General features: G+C 37.9%; 1 protein-coding gene across 1 annotated transcript in view; it reads left to right on the top strand.

Annotated features, from left to right (window-relative positions):
- Positions 1 to 16,971, top strand: part of LOC306844220 (uncharacterized protein) — a 72,889-nt gene that overhangs the window by 26,977 nt on the left and 28,941 nt on the right. Inside the window, exon 2 of the mRNA XM_079376193.1 lies at positions 10,839 to 12,488. Within this exon, the coding sequence (XP_079232319.1) occupies positions 10,839 to 12,488 (1,650 nt within the window). The remainder of the gene's footprint in view (positions 1 to 10,838; positions 12,489 to 16,971) is intronic.

Below are 16,971 nucleotides of genomic sequence, written 5' to 3' on the forward strand. Positions count from 1 at the left end.
ATACAGTATCTGTTCACTCCCTCTGTTCCTCCCTCTCTCTCTCTCGCACTCTCCATCTCTCTCTCCTTTGTGTGTTTTGGAGACTAGATTCTGAAGATTTGGCGAGTTGATTCTCTCTAAGCCTTTTCTTATCTGAGGAAGACATACAAAACTGAGTATCTTTCTTTAAGTCTATTTGCTCTTTCTCTCCTGCTCAGGGGGATAAACTCTGTTTGTGTGTGTGTGAGTCAGAGGATGAAACGCTACTGTAAAGGCAGCGAGAGAGGGGATTGGTGGAGATTTCTGGATTATAGGGGTCACAAGGTCAAAATGTCAGGGGGTTAACACTGGTACACAGCCTTTTAGCAGAGTGAAACTGTGAGGAAAAATGTATATTTTTATTTTAAGTATTGATCCCTTCATATTTACTGTACATATATGTTGTGTGCCGGTGGCGAATGCAATTGAACTGATTACAGAAACACAGTCTTTGTCTGGCCGCCCACAATTATATGTCAAAACACAGACTCGCTCACAATTACTGCTGAATCTGCAGCGCTAGAGCAAAAGAAATCCTATTTTGTCTATTGAATTTGATGTCAAATGGCAAGCACTGCAATTGAGAGTTGTCCAATTCATGAGTCAGTTTTTTTTAGTGAATCAAAACTTGCAGCACATCCAGTCTAGTCTGAATCGTATGAGTCGATTCATTTTAGTGAATCGAAAACATAGAGCTTGACCAGAGTAGAAGAATTCCAGAAATGAGCTGGTTCTTTTAATGAATAGTTCAAAAAGAGGAATTATCTGTTTAAATTCATTCAAAGTGACTTAAATTGTATTCAGTTCATGCATTCCCTGGGAATCGAACCCATGACCTTGGCGTAGCTAGTGCCATGGTCTACTGTTTGATTAACAGGAACAGAATCAGTCTGAAAGGCTGCAATGCAAGATTTTTAGCATGATTTATAGCAGAACACCAACACATTATAGCTAAAAGATACCTAAATGAAAAACAGTTTAATCAAACTGAATCTGAATCTAATTGGGAAAATGATTCCGACTGCTTTCTTACGTCTGTATACTGCCTGAAATTTTTCAGCTTTTGGGTTATCTAATCTAATAGTATCTACATGTTTGTAGCTGTGTTAGGTCTCATCTTCATGTGTGGTCAACGTCAAACCCCTCAGTCTCAGGAAAAAGTCAAGTATCTGAGTTGCGTGTGTGTGTGTGTGTGTGTGTGTGTGTGCGCGTGTTTGTGACAAATGAGGACATAAATTTGTATAATGACACAGGTATGACATAGGTATTACAAGGAGAAGGTGACTTTTCAGGACATTGACCCATGTCCCCACTTTTCAAAACGCTTATAACTCACATGGAGTGTATTGAAAATCTGAAATGACACCTCCTGTGAGGGCTAAGTTTAAGGGTTGGTGTAGGGCAATAGCACATACAGTTTGTACAGTTTAAAAACCATTACGCCTATGGGATGTCCCCACTTTTCACAAAAACAAATGTGTGTGTGTGTGTGTGTGTGTGTGTGAGCGTAAGCATGTGTCTCGTTGCTTTGACGCAGCTGGAGTGTCCAGTGAGACTAGCAGAGCTGCTAAATTAGCCCTACCCTGCAGCTGCTCTTATATATAGCCACGCACAAACACACACACTCTATCTCTCTCCTGTTTTATTAATAAAAGTGCTCGGATGGACGTTAAAACGGGCTGAGAAAGACAACTGGGATCACTGTGCGTCTGGTCAAGATGACTAACAAATGCAGTAAAAAAAATCACTGAATGAACACTTCCTATCTGTGCGAACACAGATGTGCCTACACGCACGCATATCCAAACAAAGACAGGCTGTCTTGCATTTCTTTTCTCTCCGTTTCCTTTTGTCTTTGTCCTGCGTTTATCTTTCGCTATGAAAAGGCTGTGCATCTGTCTCTCTCCTCTCACTCGCTCGCTCGCTCACTCCTCACAAGTTCATTGACATTCAATGAACACAGCACAGAGCGCTCAGACCTTCCGGCACTCTGCACTCAGAGACTGTTTGTGTGTGTGTTCATCGCTCTAGCTCTGTGATTAGGAGTGTTATTCTGTATCAATAAGTGAATTAAATCACAGTCAAGCTTTTCTTAGAGAAAAATAACAGATGGAAATGCTTGATTTGGTGTCAATGGTGAAAATGCTCGTGTTTTAATGAGTATTTTGTCTTGTTTTTTTAGTGAAACATCTTTTTGCATAATAAACAAGATTATTTACCTAATAAACAAAACTGTGCAAGATATTAAGACTTTTTAGATATTGCATTACATGAACATTTTTCCAATTGTTTTTCGCTGCCTTATGCTTTTAAAAAGTTGTTTTAAGCCTTAATATTTTAAGGGTAAGAAGATTATTTTTATCTTCTCAAATGATTGCTTTAAATGTCAGAGATTTATATTTATTTGTTTGTTTGCAGGTTATTTAGCTTTTTTTTTTTGTTTGTTTGTTTTTTTTTGGTAATGTTATGCAGTCTTGCTTTTCTTTTTATTCTGTAAAAGCTTTTGCTGGAAAATCTCAAGATGAGATTAATAATAATAAAAATTGCAATTTATATCTTATTATATATATCTTATTTATATCTAATTTATATTGAAGATATTCAAAAAATATATTTTAAGTAGTTTTTTTGGCTATTTTTTGTTATTTATTTATTTATTTTTAGTACATCTTATGCAATGCCACTTATCAGGTGAATGAATCTTGTTTAGAATGTTTAGATATTTTTACTGGAAATCACAACAAAGATGTGCATTAAAAAAAAACGGCGTGGAGAAAGTGAGCGGAAAGTGCATTTAGGGTATTCCCTCAGTCTGATCTCTCTGTTTCTTGTTGCTCGTCATTTACTGAAATCATAGCCGGAAAAACATCCTGAAGTCGCACAAACAAACATTTGCACATCGTATGAGACTGACTATCAACAAAGGAAAGAAAAACAAGCAATGACTCAGAATAGTTATCTAAATCTCACTTTCTCTTCCTCCTGATGAGAATTCGAGGACTTCTTCTCACACATGAGCTTGTACGATATGTGTCTGCTGCCGCATGCTCATTTCAAGTCTGTAATATGCAGACATTGACTTTTTTCTTACTGATTTGAGTGAACGACAAATGAACCCAATGAGCAGAGCGTGATTTGGTCATACGTTCAATATGACCTGTAGGCAGACCGTAGTCTTGACTAATCAGTATCAATGATGTAGGATTGTATTATTTTAAGGTGATATACAAGTGTGAGAGCGATGAAAATGTCTTTTATTTAGGTCGATTAGTTCACTTGTTGGACATGGTTGACAGATTAAAAAATAATTACTGTTTGTCTTTCTTTGTTTTATCTGTGATTTGCTCTTTTATCTCTGTGTCTCTGGCTCTTGTTCTCTGGGGTGTTGGGGATGGGCTCACTCCCCGCTCTCCTAATCCTCTTTATCCTGTCTGAAACCTACCCCACCTGTCGTTACACATCTGGAAACACACACACATTATGTGTGTTAAATTAACACGGTCACACATACTTAAAATGCATTTAAGGTGTCAAGCTTATAATTTTATACAGATATAAATACTGCACTTATAAATGATGTATGAACAAAACTGTTTGTACAAAACATGGTTTGTTATGCATGCAGGCTGTCCTGTTTATACATACAGGTTCTACACTGTCAAATATAGCTAAGATTTAAAGATATAGTTGGCATATTTGGAATTTGGATTCCAAATGGGCAACAAATACATGAAATGTATGAGATAATTATCATATTATGGTGTAATATTCAATCAAATGGTGAGACAGTTGCTAAATCAGTCACACTTTAGTGTTTAGATTTTATTCAAGCTAAATGACGGAACAGAAATTGTAATCAGTTCATCTCCTTATTCAATTATCCACACAATTATTGCTTCCTAATTAAGATTTGAACTGCAGTGTGGGTTTCTGTGTGTTATGGGGATGCTGGTGGCTTTAAGATTGAAGATCTGGGCTAGTAATCTGTCGGTTAGTGGTTCATGAAGTGCAGAATTATTGGAATCCCCATCAACAGTGTGCCCTTGAGCGAGGAACTTAACCCTGGGCTGCTCCGAAGGGAAGAATCCCTGCAGTAAATGTGCTGGTAGTCACTTTAGGTAGAAAAATGTCTGCCTAAATGACAATAGTAAGATGTGATTTTAAGGTATTTCCCCTTAAGGTAAGTAGTTAAATTACCGTTCAAAAGTTTGGGTTCAGTAAGATATTTTTAAAATACTTTTATTCAGCAATTAAATTGATCAAAAGTGACAGTAAACTAAAGACAATAATCTTACAAACGGTTTATATTTCAAATAAATGTTGTTCTATGGAATTTACTATTCATCAGAGTTCTGAAAAAACGTAACAGTTTCCACAAACATTTGAACTGTTTTAACATTGATAATAAGAAGAAATGTTGCTTGAGCACAAAAATAGCATATTAGAATGATTTCTGAAGGATCATGTGACACTGAAGACTGGAGTAATGATGCTGAAAATACAGCTCATGAATAAATGACATTTTTAAATATATAAAAATAGAAAACAGTTATTTTGTTATTAAACGGTTATTTTATTATTTAATAAATACAGCTTTGGTGAGCATAAAATTTCTTTAAAAAACTTTCAAAATCTTATTCACCCTAAACTTTTGAATGGTACTGTATATATTTCAATATTTGCAGTGCAGTTATTCTCATATTGCATTTCTATAGAATATATGATGTTTCAACATAGGATAGTTTGAGGATTAAAATACAAAAACAGGTGCAATACACCAATAGCTGAGTTATTATCCCCAATATAGGACAAAAAATGATTATACACTGAACCAATTTCACATCCGTTTAAGAGAGTCAACAAAATCAGTATGACCCTTTAACCTCAGCTTATTAGTAGAGAGTTGAGAGAAGTTCCATTTCTCTTTGTTTAGAGGAATTACTAATCAAGACATAATATATTTCCAGCTTTATGTGGACTGCTTTTCACTGTCTGTTACTGCTGACTAGTTTTATTGACTAGAAGATGGTAGTATATCTGCTACTGTATAGCTCAGGCAGTAGACTGGCCTTGCAACACAATTATCACAAGTTCAGTTTTGATCAAACATATACCTTGACTTAATGCACATTTACATTTATTCATTTAGCTGAATAAATGTAAATGTGCATTAAGTCAAGGTATATGTTTGATATACCTTGACTTAATGCACATATAACTGAATATAACTTTTTACACTACTCTTCACTTCACAGACCATCATTAATACAGTAACAAAAATATCTAGTAATTTTTTTCTTAGTTAACATTTATGTAACTAGACGGGTCACGTCTGAACAAATGCTTATCTGCAAGGTCATCCTGTTTGTGAGATGAGCGTTTGTGCTCGTGCCGCAAAAGACAGAGTTTGAGGCAGAAGGCATCACCAGAGCCGAGCAGAAGACACCAACACACATACTCACGGCGCACGCTCACACTAACGCAGTGGCGCATGGCTGCCGGGCTATTCTTTGTTTATTAGCATATCTAGATGACAGTGGCATCACAGAGGCAGCGGTAATTAAGGGCACAACAATGGAAACAGTAATGATGATTGGCATACCATTACATGCCACAGGGAAGGAGGGAGGGAGAGAGGAAAAGAGAAAAAGGGTCCAGTGGGAAAAGAGATAAATGAAGAAAGCTTGCTCTTTTAATCTCAGCAGGGCTACTACCTCAGTGTGCATGCAGGTCTGTGCGTGGGTGTGCACATGTGTGTTTGCTCTCTTGTTTGCCTGTGTGTAAATATGCGCCAGCTCGTTTACTTTCGCTGGGAAGTCGCTTGTTTTCCTTTCCCCTCCCTGTCACACAAGCACACTGATTTCTTTGAGATGGCTTATTCAGAGGGGAGGGGTTTTCTTTCACCCCATCTCACCTCTCCTAGCTTTTACTGCTTTAAAGTCTCATCATATTTCATGCTAAAAGTCTACTTTTGCTCCCTGAGTATTTGTGACTTTTTCATTTCACACTAGCATTATTTTGCTCTTAAAGCAAAAGTTTGTGCCGAATGAAAATTCTCTCATTATGTACTGAAATGTTATTTGTATAATTTACCTTAATGTTGTTCTAAACCTGTATGACTTTCTGCGACTCAAACTGAATGTTTGAGGAATATCCTGATCTGTCTTTTCCACACTATTGTCCAAACGTTTTTTTAATAGTTTTATTCAGCAAGGATGCATTAAATTTATCAAAAACCGAAGTAAATTTTTAAAATTCGTAATATTAAAAATTATTTTTATTTTAAATGAATGCTGTTATTTAAACTTTCAGTCATCATTAGGCAGGGTCATGTGACACTGAAGATATAATGAAAATATATTAAAATATAAATTAATATTTAAATATTTATAAACTTATATTTAAAAAATTGTATATTATAGTCAATTGTAATATTATAGTAAATAGTCAATTGTAATAATATTTCACAATATTACTGATTTTAATGTTTTGATTACACATTATAAAATCTTACAGACCCCGAACTTTTAAAACAGTATGTAATGGAAGTGAATGAGAACTGGGGCTACAAGCTGCAATATGACTAAAGAATATACCAAAGTTTCCTTAAAGTGATCCAAATGGCACACTCTCATTCCAAGTCATGTGATAGCAATTATGTGAGGAACAGACTGAAATTTAAGACATTATTCACAAATAATCATCCTCTCCAATGAGATTTAACCACTATGGTCGGAGTCAGTGAGTCAAGCTAAAGAACCAGATTTACCAATTTATATCAGAGTTATCTGAACTGGATGAAACAATTAATTGAAAACATCTGACTTAAAAGAACAAACTGGACATTATTCTCTTGTGAAGTTATTAATGTGCCAAGGACAGCAAGTGCAGATAACAAAATTTTCAGTGCGTAACACCTTAATGATGGTCTGTTTCTCACACAAAGTTACTGTATGATATTAGGATTGAAATATAGCACATAAGTTGTATTGTATAAGTTGGGCTATTTTTACAATGCTTTTATGGTGCTTTTTGACCTTTTAGAACCTGGCAGCCCCAATCCTCATTAACTTTCATTATTTTGAAAAGAGAGTTGCCAAGATATTAATCAAAAATTCGCCTTTTGTGTTCCACAGAGGAAAGAGAGTTGACTAAACAATTATATTTTGTGGTTTAATTGTCCCACAGGGATCAGAAAAGTACCTCTATCTCAGCACCTCTTTGAGGGTGTTTGTCTTTTTGAGTGTATGAGAGGTTGACTATGTGTTTTCCGGCACACACACATTAGGCGTGCTTATGTTGGTGTATGAGACGAAACTGTGTTTATATGCGCAAAAAGTGTCTCCAGACCCCTCCCATTCTGTTTCTCTTGGCACAGACCATCCCTCTGCCCTACTCTTTATCTCTATCTTTCTTTCTCTTGCACACGCACTCCTCATCCTGTTTCTGTGTTCTCTAACAAGAGGGACTGTCCTTAATTACCCTCTTTGTACAGCAAAACGTACGGGTAGAAGTAGCTTTCATGAAAATCTTCCTCTTAATCATTGCTCAGATAACCTTCTGCTCTCCACAAGCCAAAAGTGAATATATTTGGGCTCTTCTGAACTGAGTTGAATTCATGTTTTTCTAATTAGTCACTGCACATTCATGATGGTACAGTGAACATTACTTAAATGATTTAGAATTTTGGTAGGCTGTGAAATCCAGTTCGTTGATTAATGGTGGTGGTTGAAGTTAAACTAACTTTTTATGAATAGTCATTTTGGCAGTCATTTGAATTACTGAGTGAGTCATTTAAGATAATAACATGTCAAAGATTCCATAACTTTGTCTTGGCATCTGTGAAGAGTCCAAAAGCTTCTGAATAATTGATTCGAATCAGATGACTGCACAGACAGGGACACAGTGGTTGAATAATCAGCCGTTGCAGAGGTGGATCGATAGCAGCCGTCATGGAAAACTGTGTGTGTGGACATGACAGCCAGGTCCAGACGCAAGAAGAATGAAGGATGAAGAAACAAATATAATAGCCTAGAAAGAATCTTACGCAGACCTGTTATTTACAATGGACAACAAATGATCTGAACGCACAAAACCAGGAATTCTAAGTAGTTAGAGTATAGGAGCATGAGTAAATTCTAGTGCTAATTCTTACTGCTAATCAGTACTAATTTTAGATTATTTAGATGATTTTAGGTTATTTATTAGATGCAGCATAAATGCATTTTAAGATGGAGAGATAACTTGTACTCCCTTATAATCAGATTACTTTTTGATTACTTTTAGATTACTTTTGACCTAACTTGTTTATCACATTGATTTAAATACGAAAATCTTGTATCATGCTGATATAAAAATACAAAGAGAAAGGAGATATATTCCAATCATGGTTATTAAGAACATAAAGTCCATTAATCCGACTACACTGGTTGAGCTGTATGTTATTGATTCAATACATAACGAATGACTCTAATGAGCTGATTCTTTTTAGTGAATGAAACTGAATTAATTCTTGTAAATTGGGCTACGCTAGTCACACTGTAGGTCCTGTGGTGGTGTTGCTGTGCCACTGAATAAGTAATGCAGGGAACTGTTTGAGAATGTTTTAGTACAGTATACACTGCAGGTGCTAGTACTGCTAATGGAACTGAATGTCATTCATACCATCCAATGGCAATCATGGTTTTGACATGGTATGCAGTCCAATAAACATACTAATGTGCATTTTTGTTGGTTTTTATTGATTGTTAAGGTAGTATTTAATTGATAATTCTTAGTATGGTGGCTGTAGTATTTTTACTAGGCATCGTTCTAATTGACACTTTGGTCTCTGGTACTATTTGATGCTTTTTATTTTAATCTCAATACCCACCAAATCCATCAACCCAATTATTGAAATTTACCATTACACGCACTCAGACTGCACTAATTTACTAATCCTCTTTCATCACAGTACCATTCTGTTTGTTTAGCATCCTGCATGTGTGTATATGTGTGATTTTGTGTGTGTGTGTGTGTGTGTGTGTGTATTCAGTGCAGCTTTAATGAGAATCAGAACAATGCAATCAGATGTATGCCTTACCAGACATAATTATGAGGAATATGCACAGCAGTGTGGATGATAGGTCTGCTCCCTCTCTCTCTCTCTCTCTTGCCAGCGCTCTGTGCTGACAGATGGTTGTGTCAGTCATAATGGGACAAATCCGATCGCTACCGAATGAAAGGCGTCCCTCCAGCAGAGAGAGAGAGAGAGAGAGAGAAAGAGAGAGAGACGGTCGATGTGTCTGTATTGATGTGTTTACTCAGGGTGAAATTGGCATCCATTAGAGAGAGAATTGTGTGTTTGTGTGTGTGTGTGTGTGTGCGTGTCAGTGAGAATACAGGCTCTAAAATGAAGGCTGCATTAATTCATATTCTGTTACACATGCACAGACACTCTTCCTTTTTGTCACGTGTTCACACACATGCACTGCAGGGTGGACTGTGCAGACAGCTTGGCGATGCCGGGAAGGTGTGTCTCCAGAGTTCCATTGTTCTAGTCAGAGAGGAATCTATGTGGAAAACCTCCTAGATAAAAAGGGGGTGGGGAATGGGGGGATGAAGGAAGAGAAAGGAGGAAAGGGTGCTTTTGTAGGAAGTGGACTAGCAGTGTCCACAAGCCAGCTTCTTGGGAAGGGGGTGTGAGGTGTAGTGTTTATATATTCCTGTATTGTATCTAGGCGGATACAATGTAGAGAACTGTTAAGAATGTTTTTTCTATATGATGTGTACAAGGCAATATTCTGTAATGGTTTTCCCAATGGCTTTTACAAGTCTGAGAAAGAGCTTAAAATGGATAATGGTGTCAGGAACCTCATAAAATAGAGAGAATGCAGAAGAAGAAACAAGAATGAAAAAATACTGCACATTCTTCTGCAGCTGGAATGTTACAGTAAATTATTCATCCCGTCAAGAATCCATTTCTTTGGAGGTCTCTCTTCATTCGTCTCTCTATCTCTGTCTTTCTCAATTTTTCTATAAGGTTAAAAGTGCCATGGAACACACAGGATTTCTAGCTGCACTGGGACAAAAATCAACTGTCTTTCCAGTCATCTCCTCTCTCTCTCCCTCTCTCTCCCTCTCTCTCTCTCTCTCTCTCTTACTCTCTCTGTCTTTTTGTACCTCTCTTTTGGGAGTCCACTAGTTTCTTAAACGATATAGAAAAAGGTTAAAAAATGTGTTGCTTTCATGAACTGAAACAGCTAATACCTGATTTTTCTGGTTTATTTTGTAAGACCAGAATGAACACTTACTAAATTGGTTTACCAGCATTCTGTTTTAAATTTTACTCAGTGCTTTGCTTTGATAATAGGAGTTCCTTGGAAGCCACACATCTAAAAACTGCCCATGCTCTGTCTTTTATATTATGTGATTTGCAAGTTTGCAAAATGGGGGGATGAATGATCCCACTGTATGAATGATCCCACTTTTGGCATCATTGGACAACAGCTGGGCCCTTGGAAGGCTCAGACCCAAAAAACGGGCATTCATATTGTCAGTGTTTGAAAGATAGAGCCTTGAGATCCCTACAGACCATTTGTGGGCAGTAACAGACCAGTCGGCTTGTGGTAACAATCAAGCTGTTGCCAAAAAACTAAATGTATACATGAGAAATGTGAATGAATGTCCAGATTTGGACTCTTAGTAAATGTTGTTGCATAACATTAAACAATTCTGGTTAGCAATATTTTGTGTGTTGTTTTTTTTTGAAGGTCACCATTCTGTTTTCCTTGAAGCAACTTGCTGTGATAACAAGGCTGTGTCTCTCTGTGTCTCCACAGCTGCCAGGATCCCTGAAGAGGAAATTGACTGGGGCCGTCGAGAGTTCTGCATCACTAAACGGGGTCTCTGACACGTCTATGACCCAGGGAGGTGGCAAACGACTATGTCTGGAAGATGTCACCCTGGCCATGGGCCCCAACTACCCTCAGCCCCCATTCCCTTCTGGGATGGGCAACCAGGGGGGTGTTCTGGAAGCTACTCGACTGAACAGCAACAATAATTTGGGCTCTCCATATTCCGTACCCCCAAATGCTAGTCCTGGATCAACACCAGGTACCGGGGGAGGCTCAGGGGGCCTGACAAGTAACTTCAACCCCAGTGGGAGTTCAGCCACTCCTTCGGTGGAACAAGAACTGCAGGAGATTTTGGATGAACTTACAAAGAACCCTGATCCCTCTTTACCAGAGCTTGACATTGAGAAGATCTTAGGAAAAGAAAGTGATGAACAGACAAGTACAGCTGGAGGTTTTGTCCACCCAGAAGGTAATGGTACCCCCAAAAGATCTCCACAGAGACAGTCGCACCTGGAGGCCCACCTCACTCAGTCCCCTGTTTTCTCTCAAGCTGGGTCCCCTCAAGTGGGTCCAAGTCCTGCTGGGGCACCATATACTCTACCACATCCTTCCAAACCAGTTCCGTCTCCACTATCAGCATCACCCCTGTCCTCCTCCTCTTCACAAGGACAAAATCAAGCACGGTCACCCATGCTTTCTGCCGCTCTATCAAGCCGGCCCGGATCCAACTGGCATGAAGTGTCCCGGGCTCAACAGCTTCAGCAGATGGCATCGAATAGTAAGCATCATTCTAACAACAGTGCAGGTCCCCCACCTGCACAGTCAGGGTTGTCTGGATTGGGCCAGCAGAGTACTTCTTGGGCTGGTCCCTCTCCACCTTACCGACCAGGGGATAAACTGCCTAACTCATCACCTCATCAGCAGCCCTTCAGCCCAGCAGGAAATATTCAGAGCCCCCAGAGTTCTCTAATCTCTAGCATGGCTCCAGCCCCATCCACCAGGCCTTCACCACCCTACAGGCCAGAAAAGCTAGCCAGTCCAGCAATTGCTCAGCCCCCTTTCAGCCCCCAGAACAGCATTCTGTCTGGAAATGCCCCACCAGGAGTTTCCGGCACTGCAAGCCAAGGTTCTCAAGCAAGTTATCTTCCTGGTGTTGCCCCAACATCAAGCAACACTCGACCATCACCTCCTTACCGACAAGATAAACATCCCAGTCCAGCTGGGCAATGCCAGCCAGGATCGCAACCTCCCACACAAGGTCATCTTTTCAACTCGCAAAATAATCAAGCACCTGCAATGTCTAGTCAGCTGTTCAAGGCCATCACATCCAACCAGCCACCAAGTAGCCTCAAGCTCCTAATGCAGGCACAGGGAAAACCCTCACAGCTGCAGCTAAACAAGACCACCACAACTGGTATGGGTCCAGAACCATACTCTTTCAACAACACCAAGCCGTTACGACATTTTGACCCCGATCCCTCTGTGGCCAAGCTGGGTCCTCTGGCTGTGGGAGGATACCGCAATGCTAGCATGCAACCCACGACACCCACCTCAGCCACAGGACATGGGCATCTTCTGCCACAGCGCATTCAAAGGGGGATGCCTGCTGGTGGTATCGTGCCTCACTGCAGAGATGTGAGTACTGTTTCTTGCTTGTTAAACTTGTGTGTGAAATTTCATATATTGCATTCAACATAACATCAAGTCAGACAGCTAGTATAAAACTCAACTTTTGATATGAGCTTAAGGATTTTCATTACATTCAGGACTAGACTGGTTCTTTATGTCTAACTTGATGTGTTTAGCCACACGAGACTGACACTTTACTTTAAAAGGGTTAGTTTACCTAAAAAATAAAATTCTGTCATTTAATTACTCACCTGTTTTACATGTCGTTCCAAACCCACAAGATCTTTCTTCATCTTCGGAACACAAATTAAGATATTTTTTATGAAATCCGAGAGCTTTCTGACCCTGCATAGACAACAACGCAACTGACACGTTCAAGGCTCAGAAAGTTAGTAAGGACATCATTAAAATAGTCCATGTGACATCAGTGGTTCAACCGTAATTTTACGAAGCTACGAGAATACTTTTTGTGCGCAAAGAAAATAAAAATAACTTTATTAAACATTTTTATTTTTGGCTGAACTCTCTGTTGTCTTCATAATTCTTGTTTTATAGAGTCGACAGATGATTTAGCACATTGAAAAAAGACAAAAGAATTACATTTAGATAGGGCTTCTAGAATTACGCAGTTAAAAAATCTAAATATACAAGAAGAGAGAATTACATCCCTGGTTTTTCCATTAGCTTGTGGAGCTTTGGGTATGCTCACTTCATACAGGGGGAGGCCGTTTCTGAAAGATGGAGTGGGCACCCTGTGGTGTGTACCATGGGAAGGGAGGGGAGTGGGTGTTCCGACTCTGATGTGTGTATAAGGGGGGCAGTTAGGAAGCTCCAAAGGTTAATTGAATGGACAGCTGAACAGAGAGTGAAGGAATGTGAGTCTTTGTATGTGATTAGCATTCATGCTAAGTGGCTGAATATGCTCAGTCCATCTCTGTTAATTAGGATAAGGCCAAAAATACAGTTTTTAAGTTGTTTTGCTAGTGTATCATGTCTAATAAGATCATTTCTTGAATCTAAAAAGAGAAGAAAAAAGCCACATTTTAAGTTGTTTTGTGCAACCTGAGAGAAAACTTGAGTTTTATTAATTAACATATTTTTTTGCTCTGAAGTCAGAGTGTGTGTTTTTGTTTACGCAGTAAAGAGCAAAGGCTTTGTAACTCTGTGTATGTGAGTGTGTTTGTATATCCGTGCTAAAGAGAGAAAGGCAGTGTGTGTAAATGTGTGTGACTATAGAGTTTCAAAGTACCGCTGTGCATTCTGTCTCCCTGCGTGGCGGTCTGTTTGAAGACAGAGTCCCCCTCTTTCAGCCCAGTAGTCCTCTTTCATCACACCAATAAAAGATAATGAATTTTAGAACAGACTGAGATTGAGGAAGAAAGAGAAAAGGGGGCCGGTTTCTTTAGTGTCTTGGCATGCATGGTTGCAAACTAAAGAGGGACTCAAAACTTCTATCCCCCAATCTGACTGGCTCTCTTTCTCTCTCTTACACACACACATACACACACAATCAGAGTTATTCACAACCACTCAACTCACAATGATTTTTGTTTATGATAAGAGATTTGATTTTTGTCCATCTTTTAGTATTTTCTAATTTGGACATTTTAAATTAAACATTATTATTTACTGAAGTTGCATTTTTGGAGTTTAACATTTATAAATATATTTAATTTATATATACAAATACACACAATACAAATTATATTTTAATAAATGTATTTATATATATATCACATACAGTATAGATTTTTAGAATTACATAATGTTTACATATTATTAATACACTTATAATATAGTTATGTAAAAATATATAATATTTACTTATATATAACTAAATGAATAAACTTACACAAGTAACCACTAAATAGGAAAGTGTTTGTAATTGTTTTGGTAAAACTGTGTGACGCGTCTTATAATAAACACACCATTTACTTCTATTTCCTCGAGGAGCTTAAATGGGTAGAAAACAAAAGTTTGATTGTTATCAAGACTCATGATTCACAAGAAATATACAGCAACAAGGTATTTTCCCAGCAGGAGCAGCTTTCTCGTAGTTGTTGACTCAAGTGGGGATTCCCTCCTCCTACTGAACACCTCTCTCTTTTTTCTCTCTCTGTCATGCTTACAGTTTGTGGAGGAAGTCAGTTTGTCTGTGAGCTCAGAAGCAGAAGTGAGATTGCCTTTTTTATCTTTGTAAACTCTCTGACACTCCTCAATTAGGGAAGGTAAGAAATATCTTCAGAGCGATGAATTTGTTGTAAAAAGCCGGAAGATGCGAGAAAGAGAGAGAAGAGGATGGGGACAAGAGTTGTTAAATGTTGAGAAAGTACATTTCTATATGGGATTTTAGAACAAACACATTTTCTCCTCATCTTGCCGTCTGTTTGTAGTCAGTTCCAGTTACCTAGATATGAAAAATCCTTTTATTTTTTCCTCTACTTGCCTTTTTGACATCGGTGTCAAATTTTTGTTTCACTCTGTCTCTTTGTGCTTCTTTTCTCCCCCTTTTTGCTGTCTTCTGTGCCTTGGTATGACAGATTGGATAACCCTAGCAGTAGAGAGAGAGAGAGAGAGAGAGAGAGGTAGGGCTGCTCGATTATGACAAAAATCATAATCACGATTATTTTGGTCAATATTGTAATCACGATTATTTAAAACTATTATTAGTGGGCCATATGACCAAAACTTTATATGAAAGATTTATTTTAATTTATTTAAAGAAGTGATATATATCAAATATATATTTTCTGTAAATAAGGTTGCTATGACATCTACATTTTAGAGACCAGCGAAATGTCACAATTCTCAGTACCACAGTAGAATACCAGAGTAACTACTATTAGTTAAAAACAACAACAAAAAGGTCCTCAAAATTATTGAAAATAATTAAACTGCCAGGAATAAAAAAGCAAAGGAATACAATGCCAGTAATAAAAAAGCTAAATAATACAATAGAATAAAAAAGACACAAATGAAACAAACTGTGCTTTAATTTTTTTTCAATGCAAGTCTAAATTAGCTATTCAGTTAACAGCCTACTAGAGAAATTGAATAACCTAATGTAAAATAAAACAGCATAGTCTTCACTGTAAGAATTAAACTTGCTTTGTTTCTTATTAAAGCTACAAAAGTAGTCAAGAGCAGTGAGTGATTTTGAATTTGTCTTTTGTTGTTTGATAATTAATATAAAGCAGAGTCGGCAGCAGGAATATAGCCCGCTGTCACTTTAAGAGCCACACGGATCCAATTTACTGTTACACAAGTATTTTCATTCTCAACTCTTTAAGTTCTTTTATTAAATAACAGACGAGGGTTTACATGAATAATCACTAAGCGCCGCATTTTGACACATTTTTGCGAGTATTTGACCGTTTAGGCGCTAAAAGATGACTTTACATGTCCGTGTTGTGTTCTGTGCATACACACACTGTAAAAAAAAAAAAGTTCAACCTCCTTCAGCAGATTTTTGAGTTCTCAAATTTTTGAGTTTTAAGTTTATACAACAAAAAGTTGAGAATCTCCTACAAAAATAAGTTGAGAGATCTCAAAAATCTTCAAAAAGCTGGTTGCCTTAAAATTTTAAGTTGGCTCAATTTTTTTTTTTACAGTGCAGTAATCTTCCTGAGGAAGCGCATGTTCTCTGTCATGCTTTTAAAAACAAAAATAAATCTAATCAACTTAAATAAATCAAGCACGTCCCATTTTGCAAAAGTCTCGTTACATGATTTTACTGATTTGCACGTGAAATTGGCCTTTTATGGAGGAACAAAAGGGCACCGCTGGAAAGGGGGCGGAATGGGGCGCAATAATCGGTTTATCTCGATTACTGTATTTTCATAATCGTTGGAGGCCGTAATCGAAATCAAAACTGAATTTCGATTAATTGCACAGCCCTAGAGAGAGGTTTATGTGCCCTCACAGCAGCAGTGGACACTTGACCACATGTACTGAATATACACACTCTCTCACACAAAGCCTACAGGCTATAAACATGCCTGATTTGTGTTTGTGTTTGTGGTGTGTGCTGTCATATAAGCATAGCTGCTTCTGTCTACCTCTCTGTGGGTTTAAGTGGTTGCTGGAGAACCTCAGGTGGGGCTTTAGCTGATTGGTTTATGTGACTAGAGATATTTTTGATGTCATTTCTCTCATGCCAAATTGATGTTTAAGTGCCTCAGTGAATCTGAGGTCAGAAGGAAAGTGTTTGAATGATGTTAAAGCGCAGTGGAGACGTGGTTGAATGGTGGAGAGAGTTGAATTTATAGGGGTTGAGGAACTGTGCTGCCTCTACTGTATATAGTATCAACTTTGATCAACTGGTTTGATCAACTTAGTATCAACTGGTTATACTCTGTATAATTGTGTATGTGACAAATAAAATCTTGAATCGAATTGAATTGAATCTCTACTAAAAGTTCATTAAATATAGAGTCGTTGACACTCAGATGATTTGGTTTTGAAAGAACTGAATCAGAAATGTTGATAT

This window comes from Barbus barbus, assembly GCF_936440315.1.
Source record: "Barbus barbus genome assembly, chromosome: 2".
Lineage (NCBI taxonomy): Eukaryota > Metazoa > Chordata > Actinopteri > Cypriniformes > Cyprinidae > Barbus > Barbus barbus.